Source organism: Cynocephalus volans, chromosome 12, assembly GCF_027409185.1.
Source record: "Cynocephalus volans isolate mCynVol1 chromosome 12, mCynVol1.pri, whole genome shotgun sequence".
Taxonomy (NCBI): domain Eukaryota; kingdom Metazoa; phylum Chordata; class Mammalia; order Dermoptera; family Cynocephalidae; genus Cynocephalus; species Cynocephalus volans.
In genome coordinates this window covers 62,931,289-62,955,366 of record NC_084471.1, presented here as the reverse complement: position 1 = coordinate 62,955,366, position 24,078 = coordinate 62,931,289, and the positions used below count along the sequence as shown (strand labels likewise).

The 24,078-nt window shown below is 54.8% G+C and overlaps 2 protein-coding genes across 3 annotated transcripts; one reads left to right on the top strand and one right to left on the bottom strand.

The window, feature by feature from the left end:
* Nucleotides 1–4,208: 4,208 nt before the first annotated feature.
* NAB2 (NGFI-A binding protein 2) lies at nt 4,209–10,135 on the top strand. 2 transcript variants are annotated; one of them, XM_063075316.1, is made up of 7 exons: nt 4,209–4,398; nt 5,848–6,721; nt 7,159–7,292; nt 7,625–7,676; nt 7,771–7,900; nt 8,111–8,302; nt 9,293–10,135. In XM_063075316.1, exons 1-7 carry the CDS (start codon nt 4,316–4,318, stop codon nt 9,400–9,402), a joined length of 1,575 nt encoding a protein of 524 aa, XP_062931386.1. In that variant the 5' UTR covers nt 4,209–4,315; the 3' UTR covers nt 9,403–10,135. The 2 variants fall into 2 exon arrangements, with proteins under 2 accessions (XP_062931386.1, XP_062931387.1); XM_063075317.1 differs by lacking the exon at nt 8,111–8,302.
* On the bottom strand, nt 10,095–23,401 carry STAT6 (signal transducer and activator of transcription 6). Its single transcript, XM_063075315.1, has 22 exons — nt 23,145–23,401; nt 20,337–20,473; nt 19,781–19,919; nt 19,386–19,469; nt 18,832–18,970; nt 18,654–18,706; nt 18,316–18,464; nt 17,595–17,726; nt 17,294–17,482; nt 16,863–16,950; nt 16,591–16,713; nt 15,931–16,023; nt 15,405–15,611; nt 14,067–14,161; nt 13,835–13,971; nt 13,368–13,514; nt 13,076–13,139; nt 12,853–12,963; nt 12,580–12,672; nt 11,712–11,777; nt 11,493–11,621; nt 10,095–11,402 (listed from the first exon to the last, which is right to left on the bottom strand). The coding sequence occupies exons 2-22, from the start codon at nt 20,450–20,452 to the stop codon at nt 11,213–11,215; spliced, it is 2,544 nt and encodes an 847-aa protein (XP_062931385.1). The 5' UTR covers nt 20,453–20,473; nt 23,145–23,401; the 3' UTR covers nt 10,095–11,212.
* Between the last annotated feature and the right edge of the window lie 677 nt (nt 23,402–24,078).

Below are 24,078 nucleotides of genomic sequence, written 5' to 3'. Positions count from 1 at the left end.
AGCACCGGTCTATAATATCTTTAATGTAATGGACTTGTTCACCTAACTAGGTTAGTTTCTTTTATTTCCTTTAGTTTTATTTTTAATTGATACATACTAATTGTACATATTTATGGGGTACAGTGTGATGCTTACATGTATACATTGTGTAATAATCAAATGAGGGTATTTAGCATATCCATCACCTCAAACATTTATCTTTTCCTTGTGGTAGGAACATTCAAAATCCTCTCTTCTAGCTATTTTGAAATATACACCTAGGCTTTTTTCTAAGCATCCCCACCTACCACCCAGCAATAATGAACAATAATTTTTAGTTCCTCAAACATATTATTCTGTTTCATATCTCTGTGCAAGTGCACATTCTGGTCTCTCTGACTTGATTTCTCTACCTCCTGGAAATCTTCTATTCATTCTTCAAAATTCTGGACTGCATCATTATCTCCTTTGGATGCCTGCCTAAACAAGTCGCTTACAACCCCAGGCAGAATAGATCACTTGCCACCTTATACTTCTGTCATTGTTTATACCCCTATTATTGCACTAGGTTGTAATTCTTTGCTTATATGTCTATCCCTACTACCAATCTATAAGTTCCTCACAGGTTATAATAATCCTTACAGAGGTTAGGATTATTTGTCTTTGAGGGGTGAAACATTTCTTGTAAAATAAACTGAAGGACAACACTCATGAGACTATAAATTCTGACATGTTACTGAAAGAGGGAAAAAGGAAGATCATTACTTTATATTCATAATTTTCTATTACCAGCAGGGATTTCAGCCTTCTACCTTTAGCATCTAAGTTTGGATTAATTTACCAAAATAGTGGACATTTTAGAAGGCCAAGGAGCCAGACTTGTGGGACTCACTGGAAAATTTAAAAGGGAAAGAAGCATAGAAAGCAAACAGTTCCACTTAAACAGTTTCGTCCAGGCGCAGCCCCTTCTGGAGTAAAATGTGTCAATTGCGTTTTCAAAGTTGCTCAGACCTCTAAATAGCATCATCCATTCATTCATTTCAGAGGGCCCACCAGATACCAAGCCTATCCCTAGGCTGAGGGTGCAACAAGCTATTATAATAGAAATATGTACAGAGCCACCAAGGGGTGGGAGGAATTAGTTCTGCCTGGAGGAGTGGAGGGGGTCCAGGAAGAGAGGTGAATTTGAGCCAAACCTTTGCTGAGTGAGTCGGATTTGGCCTGGTGAAAACGTGGGGGGAGGAGAGAGCAGAGCAATCTGTTAAATGAAAATCTACACGTGCAGAGGAACAACAATCCTTCTGGTTTGCAGTCTCCTCACCGCTTTTCCACCCACTCTCCCCGCTTGCTTTGCAATCTTTTCTCTTTTCCTTGGAGAACTTGGACTGAGGATATTGTTAGTCTTCCCAGAAGAGACTAGTGCAGATAATAGAGCGAATACTAATTCTTGATTAAATGAGATCAATTGCTCAGTGTGCCTTTGAGAACAGTGAGATGGGGATGGAGGGACAGGTGAGTCATGTAGGGAAGTGGTCCTGAATTAGAAAAGGGGACACTGGGGAGAATGGGGCCCATACAGAAATAGAGAAGAAATGAAAATTTTTGTATTTGTTCCAACTCCCTTTTTGTCACCGCTCCCCAACACACACACCTGCCTCTTATCTTTATATTTTTGTATAGTTTCTCATGGTTTCAGTCTCTCTGTCTTTGTCTCTCTCCCTTTGCTAAAGGCTGGAAATTCCTTGTTCTCAACGGAAGAGAGTAGGAGGGGAGGTGGGGGTGGTAGGAGTGGGAGGGAAGCGAAGAACAGACATCTCAGCAGCTCTAGCTGCGAGCTGCGGGGGCGCTCTGGGCCTCCGGCGGGACCTGACAAGTCAATAATTTTTTAATGTATATATTTTTAAATCCACACATAGGAGCTAAGATACGAATCTGGAGAGACACAAAGACACAGACATACAAGTAGATGGGTATAGAGGCACCAACACGCTGTTACGGCAATAGCGTCTTAAATTTGCTTAGCGTTCTACAATTTGCAAAGAGTTTTCATATACTCATACGTGTCTCTCATTTCAACCTCACGACAATCTTGAGAAACACAGATACAAACACCCGATAGTTTGACTCTCACAGGTTCGCACCGGACCCCTCCTGGCTTCCCTAAGGAAGGTGGCATGCCCACTCCGCGGGATTTTTCTCCCCTCCCCCCTCTACGGCCGAGTACCCGCCCCAGGACCTTGGACTGGAGGCTTCAGAATCAGCTCCTCCCTCGTCCTCCTTCCTGGACCGGGAACCAGGGGCCCGCCGCCCAGTGGGTTGCCACCCCCTCGCTTCCCGCCCTACTCTGCCTCCTCCCTGGGCGTCTCCCTGCAGATCCTGGGGCTCGGCGGGGCCCCGAGGGGGCCAGGGTGGGAGGAGGGGGGCGCCTGGAGCAGAGGCTGCGTGGGCGGAGGATGTGCGTCACGGGGAGCGTGGGCGGGGGGAGGGGGGCACGTGGAAAGCCGGGGCCAGCGGCTGGCAGTCCAGGCTCCAAAATAACCTGAGGAGGGAATGGGGGAGAGGGCGCTCACACACTTCAGAGGGGGTCGAAGGCTGCACCTCCCTGGAGGGAGCCCGTCCAGCTGCAGTCCAGCTGCGCACTACAGTTGCAGGACGCGGGATAGGGAGCGGGGACCCTGCTCATTCTTACCACCCCCACTGTTTGGCGCTTAATGGGACGGGGAAGAGAATCTGAGCTACTGAAATCTCCCCACCAATAACGCACCCCTCCTGCTTCACACCCACGAGAGACGGAAAGGTCCCCTCGTCAGGCCGGAATGTAGAACCAGCCCCGGCCCACACCACCCACACCCTGCCGGCCGCGGCCACTCAGAAGAGCTGAACGGTGGGGCGGGACTGAGGTTTCAGACTAGGGGGAACCTCACTTGTGGCCAGTCCGCTCGCTTCCCGCCGGCCCCCTCCCACTTCCCGGGGTCTAGGGCCGCAGGGCCAGCCTCCCTCCCAGCCGTGGGCGGGAGTGTAATGGGAACCAGATGGGGCTAAGAGAAACCAAGGGGGAGGGGTAGTGGGTTGAGGAGCGGGGCTAGGCTCCCAGAATGGGCCCCTCCCTCGCGGGAAGGCCCGTCGGACGCTCCCGGCCTGGAGCTCATCCTCCATCAGACTTTCTCGGGCTAGGTCCGCTAATTGACGTTCCCAGGAGGGTTATCCTCAACACAGGGTTGCCAAAGAATTCCCAAGGAGCAGATCCCCACCTTCAGCACATAGAGTACCACGAGTAGTGGATGACGGGGTGCGTCCCCATCCCTGCCTGACCTACGCTCTAACAAAACCCGACGCGTCTAATCAACCTGCCGCACCTAAATGGTGGCTTCTAGCATAACCCGCCCATCCCTGTTCCCCAGACTTTGGCAAGGATGGAGGGAGCCTGGGTTTCCGAGAGCGGCCTCCTCAAATTACTCCTGCAGGGGCTGGGATATCTAGGGGATTTCTGCGGAGCCCCACGCTCACAGACCTGCCGTAGTGCAGTCTACGGGAGTCAGATGCGAGCACCGGAGGAACCGCGCACCCCGAGCCTTCGCCAACTTTTCCTAATATGCACACGTATAGCAGCGCGAGGCCTGAGTGTGGGCAGCGGGCGTCCGCTTAGTCGCTTAGGCGCGTGTGCACGTCCGTGCGCTTTTGTGTCTTTGTGTACCTGTGCGTGGTTGTGAAACTGCTCTCAGCTTGGAGGGGTAGGGAAGGTGGGGGAAGTAGGAATGTCGCCGGCGGGGCGCTCACGTGGGTAAGTGGGCGCGGTGAAGGCCGGCTGTGCATCCGGCGTAGGCGGCACAGAGCGACCTCGCCCCGCCCGCCGGGTCCCCAAGCCCGCCCTCCATAGCGCGGCCTCGGTCACCTCGGTCCCCAACTCGGCGCCCCTGCTCCGAGTCCCCGCCCCCGCCTCCTGCTCCACACCCCCTCCCCCAGTCTCCGCCTCTCTCAGTCTCTTCGCCGCGGTGTCTCCGCGGCCAAGAGGCCCCGGCTCCCGCCCCCCGCCCCCGGCTCTGCCCACGCCCTCCGCCCGCCAGCCCGGCAGCCAGCGCCGCGCCGGGCCTCGCTCCCCGTGCGTCCTGCGGGGGTGGAGGCGCGGAGAGGCGGCAAGCGCAACTGGGGAGGGGGGCGGCGCAGAGGCACAGACAGAGGCGCGGAGGATCGGAGAGAGAAGACGTGGAGGGAGGGAGGGAGGGACGGAGCCTGGACAACGGTGGACACGGCATCGCGCCCTGGGAAGAGCTTATCGCGCAGCAGGCGCCAGGCTCCAGGCACCGAGAGAGACAGCCCGGGTGGTCTCCGGCCGTCCATGCACAGAGCGCCTTCTCCCACAACCGAGCAGCCGCCGGGCGGAGGGGACATCGCCCGCCGGATCCCGCAGCCCAGACTGAAGTTAGTGGGCAAAGGGAGGCGGCGGGGAGTGGAGATGGGTGGAGCTGGACTCGGGAATGGGGTCCAGAGGGCGGAGGTCGAGGAGAGGACGTGGGGAAGCGGGACGGGGGTGGGGGGTGGAGACTGATGAAAAAGGGGATGCGTCTTCAAATTAGGGGACCATGGAAGCAGACAGGGATCTGATGGAGGTGCATATAAAAGAGTAGTGCCTAATTCTCCATTCCCGGTTTACCCTGTGGGTATGATCTGGCATGCGAGTCTCCTGCAAAGAATGTGGGAGCCTCCAAGCTCCAGGGGAAGCCCTGGAGCTCGGGCTGGCAACAGTGCGGGTGCGGGGGGGTTAGGGGGAGTCCGTCGTTGGCACGGAGCGCGCGGCACCCGAGGGTCCAGGAGAAGCCGGGGCCTTTGAGTTAAAGGAGCATGAACGGAGACGGGGTGCTTTAGGGGTCCATTCCCATAGCTGCCCCTTTATTCACAGCGTGGGGAGGGGAGTTTCGGTGGTGCAGCCCCTCCCTCAAGAGGCCTTGAGTTGATCCCCCACTTGGCTTGAAGATGTGGGTGGGAAATAAGGGAGAGGAGAGTAGGCGGGAACCCCCGGGCGGTTTTCGCCCACAGGCGCTACCACCGTGGGAGTGTGTGTGGGCAGGACGGCCCTAGAGCAGAACAATTGAGGCGCCCCTCCTCTCTCCCGGCGCCGGGGCCGGAGGTGAGACAGGCCCGCCTACGGAGCAAGTGGGGAAGGTCACAGCTAGGAGAGGGTCCAACTCAGGGACACTGGGCAGCCTGGAAGGGAGAAGTCCTCGGGGGAGAGAGCAAGAGTGGTTAAGAATGGCTAATCCGTGGAAAAAGCTGAGAGGTGAGGAACAGCGGTTCACCTGGCTCACTGAGTGGGACAGCCAGGGAAGGGGCCACACCCCTCCCTCTCAGCCACCTGGGCAGGATGCCACCGTGGAGTGAAGCTGGCTAGTAGTGGTCCTCATTGTCCACTGTGGAGACGACGTGGATGCTACATTCTTCTTAGTGTGGAATGTCACCTTGAGTAGTGTTGAGATTGAGGCTGCTGAGTGTTTCGTATGGAAGATGGGACTGTTTCTGGGGAGAGGGAAGTCCAGTAATCCCAGGAGTGTGCTGGGAATTCTCAGCACTCAACGTCTTCTTACCCCACACCAGAAAGGTAATGGGGGTAAAGCAAGAGTCTTTCACTCCTGCAAAGATAGGGCATTGGCTTTTGGTGCTTTTGGCTAGGCTGAGATGGCATTGTTATGTCTATGCCTCTGGGCAGTGCCTAATTCTCATAGTTTGTGCTCAGACCTGGGCACTGGGCACTAGCATTCAAACGAGGGAGGAGAAGAGAAGCAGGGAGGAAAAAGAGGACAATTGTTAGTGTGGGTTGGTACCCAGCAGGGGGACTTGCACCGACTGCCTCCCTCTTGTGCCTCTCCTTCTCAGGCCCAGTGCCCGAGCCATGGCACTGCCTCGGACGCTGGGGGAGCTGCAGCTGTACCGAGTCCTGCAGCGCGCCAACCTCCTTTCCTACTATGAGACCTTCATCCAGCAGGGAGGGGACGACGTGCAGCAGCTGTGTGAAGCGGGTGAAGAGGAGTTCCTGGAAATCATGGCACTCGTGGGCATGGCCACCAAGCCCCTCCATGTCCGACGCCTGCAGAAGGCACTGAGAGAGTGGGCCACCAATCCAGGGCTCTTCAGCCAACCAGTGCCTGCCGTGCCTGTGTCCAGCATCCCACTCTTCAAGATCTCTGAGACTGCGGGTACCCGGAAAGGGAGCATGAGCAACGGGCATGGCAGCCCAGGGGAAAAGGCAGGCAGTACCCGCAGTTTTAGCCCCAAAAGCCCTCTTGAACTTGGAGAGAAATTATCACCACTGCCTGGGGGACCTGGGGCAGGGGACCCCCGGATCTGGCCAGGCCGGAGCACTCCAGAGTCAGACGTTGGGGCAGGAGGAGAAGAGGAGGCTGGCTCGCCCCCCTTCTCCCCACCTGCTGGGGGAGGAGTCCCTGAGGGGACTGGGGCTGGGGGGCTGGTAGCAGGTGGGGCTGGGGGTGGTCCAGACCGACTGGAGCCAGAGATGGTACGCATGGTGGTGGAGAGTGTGGAGAGGATCTTCCGGAGCTTCCCGAGGGGGGATGCCACAGAGGTCACGTCCCTGCTGAAGCTGAATAAGAAGCTGGCACGGAGCGTGGGGCACATCTTTGAGATGGATGACAATGACAGCCAGAAGGAAGAGGAGATCCGCAAGTACAGCATCATCTATGGCCGCTTCGACTCCAAGCGGCGGGAGGGCAAGCAGCTCAGCCTGCATGAGGTGAGAACCCGGAGTCTCTCAGGATTGTCCTTGACTCCCAGGCCTCAACCCACTCATCTCTGAGAATTCCGACATTCTCCAACTCTGTTTCATTGCCCTTGATCAGGACCCCAGGCCCTGACCCCGTCCCCACCCACTCCAGCTGCTACTGTCCTTCCTTTCTCTACTGAGGGGGAAGCAGAGATAAAGGCGAGAAGCCAGCTGTTCAGCTCCATGTCACTCAGGACCCCACAGGAGTGGAGGAGGCCCCGGGCATTCCTAGGAAGCTGTGGGTGCTGACCTTTGTCTTCCCCCCTCAGAAAGCTCCTGTGTGATGTCAAAGCAAAGCAAGCATCCGATGGTTGGGCCTCATTTGTCTGATGAGGGGTGTGAGGAGGTCTGGGTAAGGCAGTGGAAGAGTTAGGGTGCTGACTGCTCAGGCTGCCCTCTCTCCACAGTTGACCATCAACGAGGCTGCTGCCCAGTTTTGCATGAGGGACAATACGCTCTTACTGCGGAGGGTAGAGCTCTTCTCCCTATCCCGCCAAGTTGCCCGAGAGAGCACCTACCTGTCCTCTTTGAAGGGCTCCAGGTGAGACTCCTTCCTTGGGTTCTTCCTAGATTGGAATTCTGCCAGGGAGTTGGATCATGTCCTAACCTCCAGCTCAGGCAGCTCTAGGTCTGCTTTCCACCCACCTCCATGTCCTGTCTTTGGCCAAGTCAGTCTGAGGTCTGATCCGTCCTCCCATCCATCTCAGGTCCCCCCACCCCCCACAATAGTGCCTGAGCTGGAGACTCCTACCCAGCCATCTTCTTTGCAAAGTTTTTAAATAGTGCATGTCAATGGCCAGATTCTGTGTCTTGTCCATCATGTACCGCTTTTTCCCCTCTTCTCACCACCCTTATTCTTCTCCATCTTTGCAGGCTCCACCCTGAAGAACTGGGAGGTCCTCCACTGAAGAAGCTGAAACAGGAGGTATGTTTTCCAGGGTGTGTGTAGAAGGGTAGGGCAGCCTTCCCCAATTCCCTCCTTTGTCAGGTCCTCATTTCCCCATTTGGGGCATCCATAGGTTGGCGAACAGAGTCACCCTGAAATGCAACAGCCTCCCCCAGGCCCTGAGCCCTATGCCACATATCGCCCCAGCCTGGAGGAAGACAGCGCCAGTCTGTCTGGGGAGAGTCTAGATGGACACTTGCAAGGTGAGTGTGCATCAGAGCACTCTTTTCACTGCAGGGAGGAGGGGATGGGGGTAGGAGGAGTGAGCCAGGAGACAACTGCCTGGAACACAGTCAGTCGGTCGGGAGGCCTGGCTGGACAGGGGCAGAAGGGCCTATGGTTCTGGCTGTGTGGTTGAGGGTGGGGGTTCCATTGGCTGCAGCCCCTTATCTGACCCGTGCCCATGCCCACAGCTGTGGGGTCGTGCCCAAGGCTGACGCCGCCCCCTGCTGACCTGCCTCTGGCATTGCCAGCCCATGGGCTGTGGAGCCGCCACATCCTGCAGCAGACACTGATGGATGAGGGGCTGCGGCTCGCCCGCCTCGTCTCCCACGACCGCGTGGGCCGCCTCAGCCCCTGTGTGCCTGCGAAGCCGCCTCTCGCAGGTGAGGCAGCCGGCAGTGCTGTCCCCAAGCACCCTAGCCACCCAGGCCCTACACAGCAGTTCTGGTGTCCTGGGGCCACGTGGGAGGAAGAGGTATATAGTCACCAGAGAGGGCAGTAGGAGTGTTAAGCTCCAGCCAACCAGGCCTTGGGTAGAGGAGAGGAGGACCCTGTTGAACTGTTCCCTCTTATGACCTTAACGGAGATATGTGAAGGAGGAGCTATGGTAAGTAGGGTGACAGAGAGTGGGGGACGAAGGGGAGCAAGAAAGAGGGTCACCAGTAAGGGAAGCTGGGATGGAAATTCCACCAGTACAGAAGGGTGGAGCAGGCAAGGAGTTGTGGGGATAAGATTGCCCAACTTGGAAGCAGAGGAGCCCAAAGGGAATGCTTTGTGTGTGGATGGGGGAAGAGGGAGTGGGCCAGCAGAGGGCCGGGCTGCGGCTGGGCTGAGAGTGACGCAGCAGACAAAACCACCAACCCTGGCTTGGTATTTTTATACTGTGCGTGGGTGGGAAGTGGGGGCGGGGACTGGAAAGGGGGTTCTTCTTGAGGGAGGAGCTGAGAAGTTGACTTCTTGTGTTCCCCCTGATTTGGTACCAAAAAACTTGGGAGTCCTTGGTAGGGTGGGTGGGGCCCGGGAGGGGGGCCAGGGGTGAGTGGGGTTGGCAGAACCTGGGAAGGGGGGGAGGGGAAGAGGTCAGAGCCAAACCGCCCCTGCAGCTCCTGACAGAACCAGAAATTCCAGCAGAACGGAGGCGGGAGAGACAGAGAGACACACAGAGACAGAGAGCTACACACAGCCAGAAAGGGGAGGGAGGCTGCACACACTTGGGCATGGAACCTCTCCATATACATGCAGTACACGGGTGGCAGTAATTCAATAAGTCAAGCTCATCTTCACAGCTTTCTTGGCCCCTGCTTCTGCTCCCAACCACTTCCCTCTGCAGCCTCCACCCCCACAGTCTCCTAACCTGCCCCTTTTCCCTGCAGAGTTCGAGGAAGGGCTGCTGGACCGATGCCCGGCCCCAGGACCCCATCCCGCTCTGGTGGAGGGTCGCAGGAGCAGCGTGAAAGTGGAGGCTGAGGCCAGCCGGCAGTGAGGGGTGGACTGGTGTCCACAGACCCAGGACCCCATACTTCTGGCTCACACAGACCCCACAGTCTCTGTCCCTGAATCTAGTCACAACCCAGGATCCTTCTGCCGCCCTTCTCCTGCCTCCCACCTGCTCCATGGGCATAGGACTATGGGGCTTCAAGCAATAATGAGCAGGGACCTGGCGAGAGGACACAAGGAGGGTGTGTGGTGCCCTTCACCCCTGCCCAGCTCGAGGGGCAAGGACTCTGCCTCCAGGGCATTTGGGATTCTCCCCTCCCTCATACAACACCCATTCTCTCTAGGTTTGCACCAGTGGTGTAAGCGGCTGGACTGAGTTTGGACATGGGGGAAAGGGGAACTTCCCTGGAAAGATCCAGCGGCTAAAAATGGCAACATTTCGTCCCAGAAATGGGGGCCCAGGAACACTGGACCTGCTCCTTCTCCCCTCCTTTTCCCCATTTTCGTGCTTCTAGTTTGTTTCTTTAATTTATCAAGTGCTGCAGTTTGCCTACCCCCATCTCTCCTCAAGTCCTCAGCAGTTCTTTCTCTCCTGCCCTGTAGGGGTGGGGGAGGGTGGGATCCCTTCACCAGTCCCCTCAGGAAGCCTGGGTTGGACTCAGGGTCTCCCCCAGCTGGGGGCTGGACCGCAGCACCTATCTGAGCAGTTAGAACATCTTTCTTTTCAGATCGTGTACAGTAGATTATTTATTTTGTTATTTTGGAATAAAGTTTATTTTATGGCTTAGCATCTATGACCACCCCAGAGGGAGAAAGGGTGGCATGGGATGGGGGTGTGAAGGGAAGCTGGTGGTGAATGGGGAATAGAAGAGAAGCAGCAGGCCAGGCCCATTAGTACACTAGAGAGCCACACGGCTGGGCCTGGACACTACGCTCTCACTCCGTGGTTCCTGGTGGCATTGAGGGTGTGGAGCTACTGAAGCTACAGCCATATGCAGATGTCACAGCCACATAGGCCAACCTGGGCACAGTCATACTCAAAACAGAGTACATTTGAGTAGCATATGTCAGGCCAACACAGTCACTGATGTCTTGTGCAGTGTCTCACGCTTTCAAGTTCGTGTTGTCACACAGGCAAAAGCAGACACATTATATGTGGTCATACAACTAACGTGACATCTATACATTAACGTGTCTCGATACACGCTTTCACACAGCTATACATGGAGAAACTCAGCCCTTGTTCTGCACAATCTTGTACACATACCAAAAGCCTCTCTGACAGGAATTTGGGGCTTTATGGGATTTTTAAAAAATCTGGGCTGAAACCATATCAGTAACCACATATTCAGATCCCTCCTCTCCTCCTATGCTGGTTCCCCTGAACTATTTTCCTAGTCCCCCAGGGCTGGGATCCAAGTCCATGCCCTCTATCCGCAGCCTCTAGTGTGAATGTCTACAGGTGCATCTTGGGCCCTGGCTTGGAGTGGACAGAGAAACCCTCCATTCCCTAACCTGTGTTCTCACCCAACTCCCTCCTGCTCAGCCCCATCTTCCACAGAGAGCTGTGTGTGTGTGTTCTTCAGGCACAGGGGGGTTGGGGCATGTCTCACTTTGGAGCTTGAACTTCCCTTCCAGTGCTGGAAGGGGGTGAGCAGGGGTATGTGGTAGGAAGGAAGGTGTGGATTGGCCCCACCCACCATGCATTCTCCTGGCAGTCTTTTCCTCCTGGAGTAGGTGGCGATGGGAGGGCACCCTTTGCATCTGCTGCTTGGCAGGAGCATGAGGTGGTGTCCAGAGCAGGTCCATGGGGGTAGTAGAGGAACTGTCTCTCCGGGCTCCCCCTGCAGCTGCAATCACCAACTGGGGTTGGCCCTTAGGTCCAGATGGGACGTTGAGAGCCCAGACTGCCCATAGGGGGAGGGCTGTAGGAGGGTCTGGGCTCCTAAGGATCCTCCCCCTGACTCCCCTTGGCCCTCCAGGAGAAGCTTGGTGAGGTCCTGTTCAGTGGGAGGCAGCAGAGGAGGGAACATGTCTTCACCGACCCTGCAAGGAGAAAGGGGAAAAGCGGTGGGGTAAACATGGCACCCACTCCCCTATCCCCCACCCAACCTCTACCTGCAGGCTGCCACTCACCAGGTGCCCTGAGGGAACCCTCCTACCGGCTGGCTCAGGCAGCTGTCTTCTGCCATGGTCACATCTGAGCAGAGCAAGGGCTCAGGGCTGGACACGGCATGCTCCTGAGGCTGGCACTGTAGCAGGCCCCTGCCGGGGACCAGAATAGGAAATAGGAAGGAGGAGGTGAGACCAGGAAAGAATGGGGAGCATGGGGTCAGGAGGAGCTTTGTCACTTACTGGGGGTGAGGCTGGTCAAAGGATAGGCTCATCTGACTTAGGCTGGGGGGCATCTGCAGGTGAGGCCTGGAAGCAGGAAGGAGGGCACAGTGAGAGCAAAGAAAGATGGGCAAAGGCAGGGTGTTGCAAAGTCAAGACCATTGAGCAAGGAAACAGGCTCTGGCTTGATTATCTTGACTTAGCTGCTCACTGACTGCATTGCCATTTCTGTGCTCTGAGCTCAGGCTTATCTGTATTTTATCTGTGTTTATGTGGTAGAGGGGAGGGTGGATCAACCAATTTTTAATGTTTCTTTGGACTCTGAACTTTGGTGGTTCTAAGTCCCCCAGTCTCTGCCCCAACTCCTGGGAGGGGAGTTGTTGTGCCTTGACCAAGAATTAATAAGCACCTGAATGTTACTTGGGGAAGAAAAATGTCTAAGCCACTTCAAGGCCAAAACAGTGGAATAAATAAAACTCAACATAGCAGAAAAGTGACAGTGGGTTTCAGGGGCAGGAGGGAAAATATTTACATAGCTCTTGCTGTAAGCCTGGCACTATGCTCAGCTTTCCATGTGTTATGAACTCATTTAACCTTCACAGTAATCCTGTGAGGTAGGTGTTATTATTATCATTATTATCCCCCACTTTACAGATGAGGTGCCAGAGGTCAAGTAATTTGCCCAAAGTCAGTAAGTGGCAGAACAGGAATTCAAACCCAGGCAGTCTGGATGTTAACTGATACCCCCTCAACAGAGTAAACAGAAGAGACAAAGAAATGGTGTTAGCATTTGCTGTCCCCTTCTCACAGAGGAGCGTCTCCTAACAAATGCAAATGCCCATCCCCTTGGGACACCATCCCACTCCACCTCCAAGAGGTTTCCACTTACTCCTGGAAGGGTGGCAACACATTGACCAGTTCTTCCTGGGGGAGGCCTTGATATGAGGAGATGGAGTGAGAATGTGGTGGGTACCCCTGGGGCCTGGGGAAGGAAAGCAGACTCCCTGATGCCAGTTCTTCTCCTGGACACCCCCACACCCTGGCTCAGGAAGGGGAATCCCTTTCATAGAAAGGAAAATTCCCTGTCTTGGCCTCCAATGCCAGCTCTCCCAGATGACCAAGCTGAAAGCCCACTCCCATTCCTGTCTCTTGAACTCCTTACACCATATCTGGGCCAAGCTGCATGCTCCTGGAGGAATCAGAGGCCATTCCAAGATCATAAGAGGGCACAATGGTAAGCATCTGGGGTTCTGGGGTGGGAAGTGGCTGGTCCCTGGAGGAGAGAAGGAGGCACATGTGACTAATCAAGGGTTGATAACACCACTTCTTCCTGCAGGTGAGTACCAGCCCTGGACCCCACCCAAAATCCACATCAACACACTCACCTTTCCACAGTCATCTTGATGGTAGCTGGGACATAACCCCTGCCATCCTTACCCATCTGTTCAGCTGTTGTGGGAAGGAAAGGAGAGCCATGGAGTGCTCTGGAGTGAGGGAAGAAGGGAGGTGGAAAAGGTGGGCATGACTGATGGGCAGGTAGGAGAAGTGGGGCTTGAAAATGGTAGTGAAAATGGGGAGGGAAGTCAGGGATGACACAGCAGGCAGGGAGAGGGGGGCAGCTGCGATCAGGGAGGAGGCGGTAACAGGAAGGAATGAGAACTGCCAGCTCCAGCTCACGCTTGTAGTGGCTCCTAAAAGCTTCATCCTTGGGTTTCTTGGGGTAGAGGTTTTTGAGCTGAGCAAGATCCCGGATTCGGTCCCCCAGCGAGCGAATGGACAGGTCTTTGGCAGAGAATGGCTGGATGTTCTCTATCTGCGGGGAGCCTGCAACAGGAAGGAGACCCTGGGTCCCATCTGTCCAGACTTCCTCTTCCCCAGCCCCCACCACAAGACCCATTCTCAATCCAACAAGCCAAGGGAGACCCCTAGGGTAGTGGTCCTGAGTGGGGGAGATTCACTAGTCTCCAGAGCTCACAGTGAGAAGGTGGAAATTTAGACCACTGAAGGAAGAAGAGAAGTTGGACCTAGGAAGGAACCTCCTGAAGATCAGGGTTGGCATCAAACAAGGCCAGGACATTTCCCTCTCAGAAGAAACCCCAGAGGGCACAGGCACAGAGGCAGAGGACTGGCTGGGGTGACCTCACCATCCTGGCCCCGGATCACATGGGCAATGGTGATGCCCCCAATCTCTGAGTCACTGAAGCGAAGGAGGAAGGTCCCATCAGGCTCGTTGAGAAGAAGGTTAGTGACATACTGTTTGCTGATGAAGCCGATGATCAGCCTGGCCAGAATGAAGGAGAGGATGAGGGTGTGGGCATTGGTGTGGAGAGGGAGCTGGAGGTACAGCTGTTCAAGCCACCTGGGGCAGGGACTAACCGGTCTGACCAGTAGCTCCGGAGACAGCGTTTGGTGAGGTCCAGGACACCATCGAACCACTGCCAAAAGGTGAAGCCACGGCCCAGCAGGATCTCCTGTGGGGGTCAGGGGGCAGCTGATGTGAGGGGGAGAGGGCCAGAGCTGGAGCCTGGTTAGGGCAAGCACCGGGCTGTCAGTGCCCACCCAACAGAATCAAAGGGCTGAGGAACCAAACTGGATCTGAGACCCCATCAATGACAAGGGCTAACACTCTTGCTTACCATGTTAGCACTAGGCACTATTCCAAGCCTTTCCATATATTAATTTGTTTGATCTTTACCAGGCTATGGAAGTAGGTACTATAACAATCCTATCTTACAGATGAAAAAATAGAAGCCCAGAAAGATCAAATGACTTGCCCAGGTCTACACAGCTGGTGAGAAGCAGAGCTGGGATTTAAACCCAGGCACTGTGGCTCTCGAGCCCTTCAGCCACTGTGCTACACTTCCTCCCTAATGAGGCCCCGGCAGAGGGGGAGTCCAGAAGAAGGTGACTTGCTGAGTGTAATTGTTCTGCTCTCTTTGTTAACACATCCTCTGGTCACATGGGCTTTTCTTTCTTCCTTTTTTCAAAAGAGAGCAGTACATGGCTGCATTTACCCAGCTGATCATCAACCAAGACACCCAGATCTCTTGTTTCCCCTGTTCCTGTAACTAACCCAGTCCTAAACCACCTCACTTTGGAGGCAGTAAACTATAGCAGTTCAGAACAAGAGTCAGAAATATGGGGTTCCATACTAGCCATGCCATACACCTACTGTGAGACCTTGGACAAACTACTTAACTGCTCTGAGCATCACATTTCTCATCTGTAAAATGGTGATAACAATAGAACCTACCTCAAAGAGATGTTGGGAGGATTGGGTGAGATAATTTACATAGAGTGCTAAGCACAGTGCTTGGTATATAGTAAGCTGTCAATACAAGGTAGCTGCTATTACTGCACATGTCACTGTAGAATTGTGTATAATTTTTGCAATAGGAATTATTTTCCCCATGGGTCAAAGTCATTTTGAATCAGAGCTCTATTTACATACAATCTGGATGAGTCATGCAAGTCACTGGTAAAGAAGAAGTACAGAGGGTCCCCAGACCAAAACCTGAGGGATGCCAGAGAACACATAATCTGGGCTGACCCCCAGGGCTGTGGGGTTTTCCTCCCTGCGCCATGACAGAGGCCTTCCTGATGGACATGATGGAGCATCGTGAAAATCCCAGCGGTCGTGTCCCAGGGTGGAGGATGGAGAAGCCCTGAGTTGAAGAGTTTGGGGGTGGGAGATCCAAAGGGAAGGGAAATGACCTTGTTGAACTGTGACCAGGACACAGAACGGTGCTGAAAGGCCTCTATGCTGGGGCTGTTGTCATTGAAGATCTTCTGGGCCAGGAAGAAGAAGTGCTCTGGGAGCAGCCCCCTGTTGGTCCCCACCTCAGCCATGAACTTGAGGTTCAGAGTTTCACACATCTTCTCCCAGGGCACTCGCTCAGCCACTACAAAGGGCACACGGTCCTGGGGCGAAAGGGGAAGGAGAGAGCACCTCAGGCTGTCATCCTTATTCTTCCTCAAGTGGGCCTTCATCTTTCCCACCTTCCTGAGGCCTACCCTTCCCCAGTATCATCCTCTTGAGTTTACTCTTAAGCTTGGTGCTTTTTCAGTAGTAGTCTATGGGGCTATGGCGTGATAGTTGTTAAGAATGAAAAGAGGTCAGAAATACGAAAGCAGGCCCATGCGAAGGAGTTAGACCACACATGCCTGCCATCCCACGAGCCTGCACCCCCATGTTAGAACCCGCCCTACCCCATCCCCCCAACTCCGGCTCTTTCCTCACCATCTCAGAGAAGGCATTGTCCCACAGGATGGTGGCTTTGGCATTGTTGTCTTGGTTGCCATGGACGATGACCACCAGGGGCAGAGACAGGGCCTGAAGTGGGTGAAGAGAGGGTTTCTTCTCAGTGGAGCAAGAGGTTTCCTTAGGGGGGCGGGCTCTGAGTGTGCAGGGGAGTTATTGGACTCACACACTGAATGCTTTCTGAAGCTCAGCCAGGGCCTTACTATAGAGACGTGGTTCCAAGTCAATGCTATGGATCCAGGTTTCCGACACTTAGTATTTGTGTGACCTGGGCAAACTACTTAATCATTCTGTGTCTCAATGTCCTTATCTATAAAATGAGGTTAGTAATAGTACCTGCCTCACAATGTTATTGTGAAAACCATACGTGTGTGTGTGTGTGTGTGTGTGTGTGTGTGTGTCACTTAAGAGTGCCCTGGTCTATAGAGAGTGCTCAGTGTGAGTTGCTGTCCACTACTGTCCCCTCATATGTGCACTCCGTGTTCTTGCCCTCCCCATTCACCCGGGCCCCACTAAGCATGAGTCCCAGGCACATGGGGTATGGGGCAGTCACAAGGCGTGAGGGTCTAAGGCCTCCATGTGTAGCATGGAGGGAAACATGGGATCCCAGGTGGTGGCAGGGTCAGGGCCCGGGCTCACCTGCAGCTGAATGGGGAGTTTGTTGGGGCCAAGCGTGAAGCTGGTGGAAAAGAGCACAGCACACTTCTCCTCGGTAACAGACTCGGTGCCCTTCCGCTCACACCGCTTGATTTTCTTCAGAAGCTGCCAAGTGGGGTGAGGGAGAGCAGGGGTGAAGGGGTGAGGGCAGAGACCACTTCTCCTGGCTCCCAGACATTCTCTCCAGGGAGAGTCCTGTGGTCTGAGGACCCCTGGTCCCCATTTCCTGCCCACTGCACCCTGCAGGCCCTCACCAGGTTCTTGAACAGGGCAGAGCAGCAGTTCCCAGGAATGCTGTTCTCCAGGGGCACAGTGTTGTTGATGATTTCTCCAGTGCTTTCTCTGCCAGGGAGGTCAGAGTGTGAACAAGCTCATCCAGGTGTGGTGTGGAGCTTGAGTCCATGGATGAATGGTGTGGACTACCCGCTGTCACTGGCCCTAAATCTCCATTCCCTTCTTAAGTGCTTAAGGGAAGAGTCTCCATCTTGTCCAAATTATGATGCCAAAACCCCATTCCAACCTGAATGGGCCTCTTCCCTTCTTCTGCCTTGACCATTCAGGTCTCCACATCCCATGGCCCTCCCTCCCCATCACCCTGTTCCTTGTGGCACCAGCCCCCTCAGGCTCCTCTTGCCTCCATCACCCCAACAGGCCTTTTCCAGCCCCAGGTCCAGCCCCAGCTTACGTGCCAGCCCCGGGCCCCTGGGGCATGCTCAGCTCTCTCGCCTGCTTCTCAGTCACCATGTCAGCCCTGACCAGCGGAGGCTTAGCTGGGGATCCCAGGAACTGCAGGCCCAGCAGGAATCGAACCCCGGCCTGGAACTTGGTCTGAGTCTTCAGAACCTGGGGGGGCTGCTTCTCCACCACAAAAGAGCTGGGAGGAATGAGGAGGACACAAGGGGAGTTATGGGTGCCCTCCCCAAACTCTAACTCCCTTCTTTCTTTGGGGCCTGCTCTAGGCCAGATTGGGGTCTCACAGGGCATACCTGGTGACAAGGGTTTGCAGGACTTCATCCAGCTGACTAATCAGCGATGCCTGGGTCTTGGGCTCAAAGTTCCCACCAGCTGCCCCTACCTCCTGCTGTAGCTGGGAATAAATGTCCACCAGGCTTTCACACCTGGGGCCAGGACAGTGGTCAGAGGGCACAGGATTCAGGCTGTCTCTTCCAGCCCAGACCTCCTCCCCCTAAATGCAGGGAAAAAGCAGGGTATCGTGTGTGGTGGGGTGGGATGGGCAGTAGGTACAGCTGCCAGGCACCTGGGCTGAAGGGGGCTCTGGACCTGCTTTGGCTTTGGGTTGGAAGTCCATTCTCAGTGTCTAGACCCCTGTGGAATCCTGGCTGCCTTTTCCCCAGGGCTCTTGTACCCAGCTGCCAGCACATATAGTGCTTTTAGGCAAATTAGAAAGAGCTCCTGCCCCACAGGCCAAATAGAAAAAGATTCCTCATTCTTCTGGGCATGTGGCTTGAAGAAACAAGCATGAGTTGGATGAGCCCCCATGTGTGCCCCCTCGACTGGGCACAATTATACAGGATGCGACATGAACAACAGAGTGCATAGCCCTGCTGGAACGAGCTTCTCTGACTCTTGGCCCACTTCAAGGCCCTCCCTCCTGGTTTCTTCTTTGTCACACCTGTGGGTCCTCCAGAAGGGACAGCAGATGCTCACCCCCAGCCTGTCTCCCCTACCCATCAGTCTTGCCCCAACCTCTCCTGTAGTGGCGCCAGGCTCTCCTCAAAGGGTGCACCATTCCCTGCCAGCTGCTGCTGCCGTTTCCAAATCTGGATCCTCTTCAGCACCAGGGCCTGGGCTGCCTCCAGCTCCCCAACGGTCTCTTGCAGCAGTGTGGCCAATGCCTACAGGCAGAGAGGGGCCTGAGCCAGGGCCACACACTACCTCCTCACCCAGCTCCTGGGGATAGGGCTCTCTATCTCACCTTTCTGGCATTCCCTTACCCCACCTCTGTCTGTGTCTCTCTGAGATCTAACCTCCATCCCTCCAGCTGTACTTTGAGTTCAGTCTCCACCTCTTAGCCCACTACTCACCTCACTTGGCCCAGTCCCATTGGCAGGATTTTCTATCAAGCTGTGCAGAGACACTGAGAGTGGGGACAGACATCAGGGGTGCAGATAGATTGGAGGTTCAGTCAAGGTTGAGGTCCAAAAGGGGATTACTCCCACACACTCCCAAGAACCCTCTTAGGGCTCCAGGCCCTGATACCACCTTGGCCAGCCTTAGCCCCCTGCTGCAGGGCTTCTCGGAGAAGGCGGATCTCCCCCACTCGGTGCTGCAGCCTCCGCAGGGCTGTGTTAAACTTGAGTTCTTCCTGCTTCCAGTGGAAAGGCATTGGCAGGTGGTGGAACTGTGCAGGAGGGACAGTTGCCAAGAGGTGAGACACTCTGCCTATCCCTCTACACCCAGCCTCCACTCTCTGCTATGTAGGAAAGGAGACAGACCACTTCCCTTTTCTGGCTCCCCTTTCCCCTTTAGCAGTTCTTCCTGACCTTTTGGAATCCCCTGGGGATAAGACCTTTCTCCTGGCAGAATCTGCTCCTTACCCCTTTCTCTGTCCTCCCCAGGCCTTGTTACCATCAGTCCCTCATTTGAAGCTTCCTTGAGCTTGGCTTGGAGTTCACTCTGACTGCAGGAACCTCCTTTGGTCATCCTGGGTCTAGACTACTGAGCCTTTCCTGAGGTTCAGATTCTTTCTAGTTTCTCATGGCTCAGGCTAAAGTCCAGGGAATTGAGTTGGAATGGGTAGTAGGATATCACAATACCTGTTCCATAACAGCTTTTTTTTCCCCTTGAAGTATTTGTCTGAAAGTGGCCACCAGCTTCAGGGGGTCCCTCTGATATATGCTCTATAGAAGTGAGGGTGGTAGGTAGTTAGCGTGGCTCTTACTCATGTTCTTCTCCCGCTCCAGTCTCCAGGCCCCCATTCACAGATACACTGAAAGGCAGCACATCTGTAGATCCAGGAATTTTCGTGCATTTGCATGCTTTTAAAATATAGTTTGAATGCTGGCTAATAGCTGACCCCAGGAACATCAATTTGCTTCCAAGATCCAACCAATTTTCTTCCAGCATCCAATGGTCACCCCGCTCCTCCTTGACCCCCACCCCAGCCTTATCCCTTCCCCACCCAGCCATGTCCCCTCTCCTCCTGTCCCACCTCCAGAGTGCTGATGTGTTGCAAGATGGAGCTCCCCTCCCCCTGCTCTCCCACTGAGGTCTGAAGGCGCTGGACAGTGGCTGAAAGTAGGGCACTAGCCATGTTGCAGCAGAAGGCATCTGAGCCCACCAGGAACTCCCTACGGGAAAATCAGGATGTGGCTGCCTCAAGTCAGGGCTTCCTCAGCTCCCCTGAGCCTCCACCCTACAGCCAACAGCTCAGCCGTTCTTCCCCCTCCCTATCCTCCACCTAGGTCCTCTGCAGCCTTCACCCATGCCTCTTGCTCCCCATTCTTCCAGCTGTTGTGAGGAGTGCCCTTGCCCCAGCCCTGACCTCCCTCTTCTTTGGCTTAGTCTCCTAAGAGGTGGGGGTCTCACGTGTCCGCATGCATAATCTGGTCTTGATAGGACACCAACTCCCCACGAAATCTAGGCCACTGCACTTGGAATTACAGGTCCCAAGTCCCAAATTCCATGGGTTGGGGGAGAAAATCTAATGAGAGGGAAAATGGTTAGGAGAGGACTTGGGGGACCAGCATGGGGCAGCCAGGACTCACCAGGGCTGGTTTTCTAGCCAGTCACCCAGGAGGTGCCGCAGGTGTTGAGGAAAGTCTACATAGAGCCGCTGTAGCTTTTCTGGGGGCATCTTGGAGACCAGACCCCACAGAGACATGATCTGGAATTTGGAGGGTGCCTGAAAGAGAGAAACAAGACCACTCCAAGAGGTGCTTGAGACACTTGGCCTATCTTCTGGGGCAGCCAGGGACTTCCTGTAGAAAGCCTTCCCAGAGACCATCCCCACTGCCACTGCGGATACCACCTCAAACCAGGGGCATCCTTGGTCAATGCCTGAGACAGCTTAACACCTTCAGTGGTAGACACAGAGACAGTAGGGGTGGGAAGAGCTGAGCTGCAGCCAGGGGGCTGGGGAGACAAGGGGAGACAGGGCAGTGGAGAAAGAGTTCTCTTAGAGAAGGCAGAGGACTTGGGTTGCAGCTCTAGACCTCGCTCTGGTTCTGTGGGCAAGGAACCTCCTCCTTCTGAGGGCTTAGATCTTCTCATCTATGAACTGTGAGGGTTAGATGAGAGGAGAACTTTTCAAACTTTTTAAAGCAGATAATTTTAGTTTTTGATCTGAGGAATCCCAATCACATAAAATGTACAAAATTGGGGTTGCTCTGTTGACAGCAAGCATGGAAGGCCTGGAACTCTACTACTTCTACTTCCATCTCCCCACCCCTGACTCCAAAGGTGTCCTGGAAAAAACTCTCAAAATTCTAGGACTCCATGAGATCATTTGAAAATCACTAGACTAGATGACGAAGAAGATAGTAGAGTAATAATAGCTACTACTTTTTAAGCACTTACTTTGTATAGGGCATTCCACACAGTGCATTATCTCATTGGAGCTTCAAAACAATTTAAAATATATATAATTTTTCCCTTTCATAGATGAAGAAACCGAGGCTCCTCTAACTTGCCCAAGGCCACTCAGCAAGTGAGTTCAGAAATCAGGCTTTGAATTTGAGTGGGGATTAACCACCATTCTGTGCTGTTATGATCCCTTCCAGCCCCAAATTCCATCATCTTAAGAAGAGGGGGAGGGTGGGAGGAGACTTGAAGGAGGAGAGATGGAGAAAAAGGGAAAGTAGAGAGAACTAAGGAAGAGGGTAAGAGAGGCTGGAGAAAAAGTAGGGCTAGGAAGCCTGGAGTGAGAAGACTAGAAGAGGGAGGAAAGGAAGCTAGAGGGCTAAAAGGCCAAGGGGAGGAAAGGAAAGAGGGAGAGTGGAAGGAGGAGATGGGAGAAGGAAGGAAGAAGTTTGCATCCCCATTCCTGGGTGGGCTGCAGGGTGGGCTGGGTAGATCAGTGGTTTCCCAGTGGTCTCTCAGTTCATGTTTCTCATAATGTCCCTATCCCAGAGATGAGGGAGGGAGAGGATGGAAACTCCCTGGGTCTCCCCCGACCCAGTGACCCCAAGTCTTCCTATTGCACTTTTAGCCTCTCTCCCAGGGCTCCCAAAGGGATGGAAAACAGAGGCCCCACATCTGAGCATTCCTGCTAGAAGACCCTCTTGCCCCTCTCTCCTCTAGTGCCCACTCCATCACCTCACCCCCCACCCCCAGCTCTTTTCTTCCGAAGGTAGAATCCTTGTCCCTCCTCCTCAGGGTCCTCCAACAGGCCTTTCTCTAACCACCACCAACCCCTTGGGGTGGGGCACGTTCTGGAGCCATGTTATCTGTGTTTCAAATTCAAGGAAAGATTCCATTCCTCTCTTCCTCCCCTATGTCTCAGGGTGCTCAGAGTCCGGACCTTTGGCTCCCTACCCTACCCTATTGGAGATTGGGGTGACTCCTAAGCCGTAGGCAGCCCCCCTTTCTTCTGTATCCCCTTGTTGAGTGCCCAGCCTCCTGGCATAGCCTTGGCTTCAAATTTCCAACCTCCCCCCACTTCCCAGACATTAAGAGGCCACATTTTCCCCCACTGTCACCCCATAACAAGGCTGGGGGTCGATCGTCCTGGCCAGGACAGGGGCACCTTTTGCTCTCAGCCCCAGGAAGGGGGCGGGGAGGGAGGAGCCAGGGCGTGAGGGGGCGGGGCCTGTGTTCTCTCCTAAACCGGGAAGGGACGAGACATCCCGGATTCTCATTCTCACGGGCCGTTTGGTGGCCTGAACCCGATTACCTCAACCCCTACACTCCCGAGTCCCCTGATCGTGGGACCACAGGATCAAAAGTCAAAAGAGCTTCTCTGAGTTTCCCAACGTGTGTGTGCGGCGGGGGGGGCGGGAGGGGCGGGGGGCGGAGCCAGTTCAGCAAGCGGAGGGTTAACTCAGCGCCGCCGGGAAATCTCAGCGTCTACGGCAGCCAAGCGTGGAGCAGTTTTGAGGGGGAAATTCCCACCCCCCCGCCGCCCCGGGGCACCATGAGGTCTATATCTGGGGCGCGCTCCCCACCCCCCGCCACACCTTTGGACAGAAACCTTTAGAGGGGGATAAGATAGGGGTTTGACAAGGACCCACTGCCCCTGGCAACCTAGGGAGGGGCAGCCACTTCCCCCCACCCAGAGGGCAGAGGAGCACTCCTTCACCTCGTCTCACCGACCTTCCATGCCCCTGGAGGGGCAGAGGTGGAGATATGGAAAAAGTGACCCATGGGAGTAGAGTGCTGAGGCCTGTACCCACCCCACATTGGTCTGAGAGTTCGAAACTGCCAAAAACCCAACGCCACCAGCTACCAAAGCTAGCTGTAATAATTTCCTAGGGACCATCCACCCCTCCCAAAAGGCTCCCCCTCAACCCACCCCCCGACACTCATAGTCAGAGGCTTCCCACCCCCCCCTTCCCTCCTCGGAGGCACCCCCTCACCTTGGCAACCCCTCTGCTGTCTTCTCCCTCTCTCAGTGGGCACTGCCAGGCCCCATGGGTCTGTAGCTCTGTCCAGCGAGTTCAAGGGCTGACCTGCATGCACCTCCCACACCCAACACCACCAAAAAGAAATTTAAAACACACACACACACACACACACACACACACACACACACACACACACACACACACACACACAATCCTCTCCTGTCCTTCCTCTTCAGTGTAAGCAGTGGCTGCCCCAGCCTGCTGTTTCCGGCTTCTCCGTCTACCCAGGTCCCTCCCTGGAGCTCTGACGACACAGAGAAGAGAAAGTGGGCTGGAGGAGGAAGAGGAAGAAGTGGGGTGAACATGTGTGCCTTCTGTGCCGGGTGGGGAGCACATGGGGAGACAGGACAGGGGCTCTGGGCCCCAGGGCCAGGCTGAAGGGGAGGCTGACCCTCGCTTACTCTTGCTTCCTCAAGAGCGATAAGCTTTTCTCCAGAAAATCTCCTAATGTCAAGCAGAGACATGCCACCTCAAACTGCCTGGCTTCCATACTCAAACTTTTGCAAGGGCTGGGATTTGGGCCCAGGAGGGACTGGGCTCCAGAGGGCCTCTTGAAAAGCAAATCCCTCTGGACTTTGCACTCCCTCCAGTGGAAGACCCTGAAAAACAGCCAAGGAGCCCAATGCCTTCTGAAACCCCTAGGTCTCCTGCCCTTCTCCGGGAACGCCTTAGAGGTCACGTGCCCATTGATGGGAAGGAGTGGGGAAGGAGAACCCTCAGCTCATAATTCTGGAAGACTCCAGGAGTCCCTCAGACTAAAGACTGTCTTTATCCCCTCCTCACAGGGCACCACTTCTCAGACCCTGGTGGGAGCCAGCACAAGACAAAGCTGCTGCCTGCAGATTCCCAAGGGACAAGTTTGAATATGAATCGGCTGTGCAGCCTT

Bases quoted from the DNA above. Each gene is read 5' to 3' on its own strand.
- STAT6 (XM_063075315.1), bottom strand. From the start codon at position 20,452: ATGTCTCTGTGGGGTCTGGTCTCCAAGATGCCCCCAGAAAAGCTACAG. The intron at 18,971-19,385 runs GTATTGTGATAT...CCTCCTGCACAG, and splicing joins AAAAAGCTGTTATGGAACAG to TTCCACCACCTGCCAATGCC. The intron at 11,403-11,492 runs GTGAGTGGCAGC...TTCTCCTTGCAG, and splicing joins GGGTTCCCTCAGGGCACCTG to GGTCGGTGAAGACATGTTCC.
- NAB2 (XM_063075316.1), top strand. From the start codon at position 4,316: ATGCACAGAGCGCCTTCTCCCACAACCGAGCAGCCGCCGGGCGGAGGG. The intron at 6,722-7,158 runs GTGAGAACCCGG...CTCTCTCCACAG, and splicing joins AGCAGCTCAGCCTGCATGAG to TTGACCATCAACGAGGCTGC. The intron at 7,901-8,110 runs GTGAGTGTGCAT...CCATGCCCACAG, and splicing joins TCTAGATGGACACTTGCAAG to CTGTGGGGTCGTGCCCAAGG.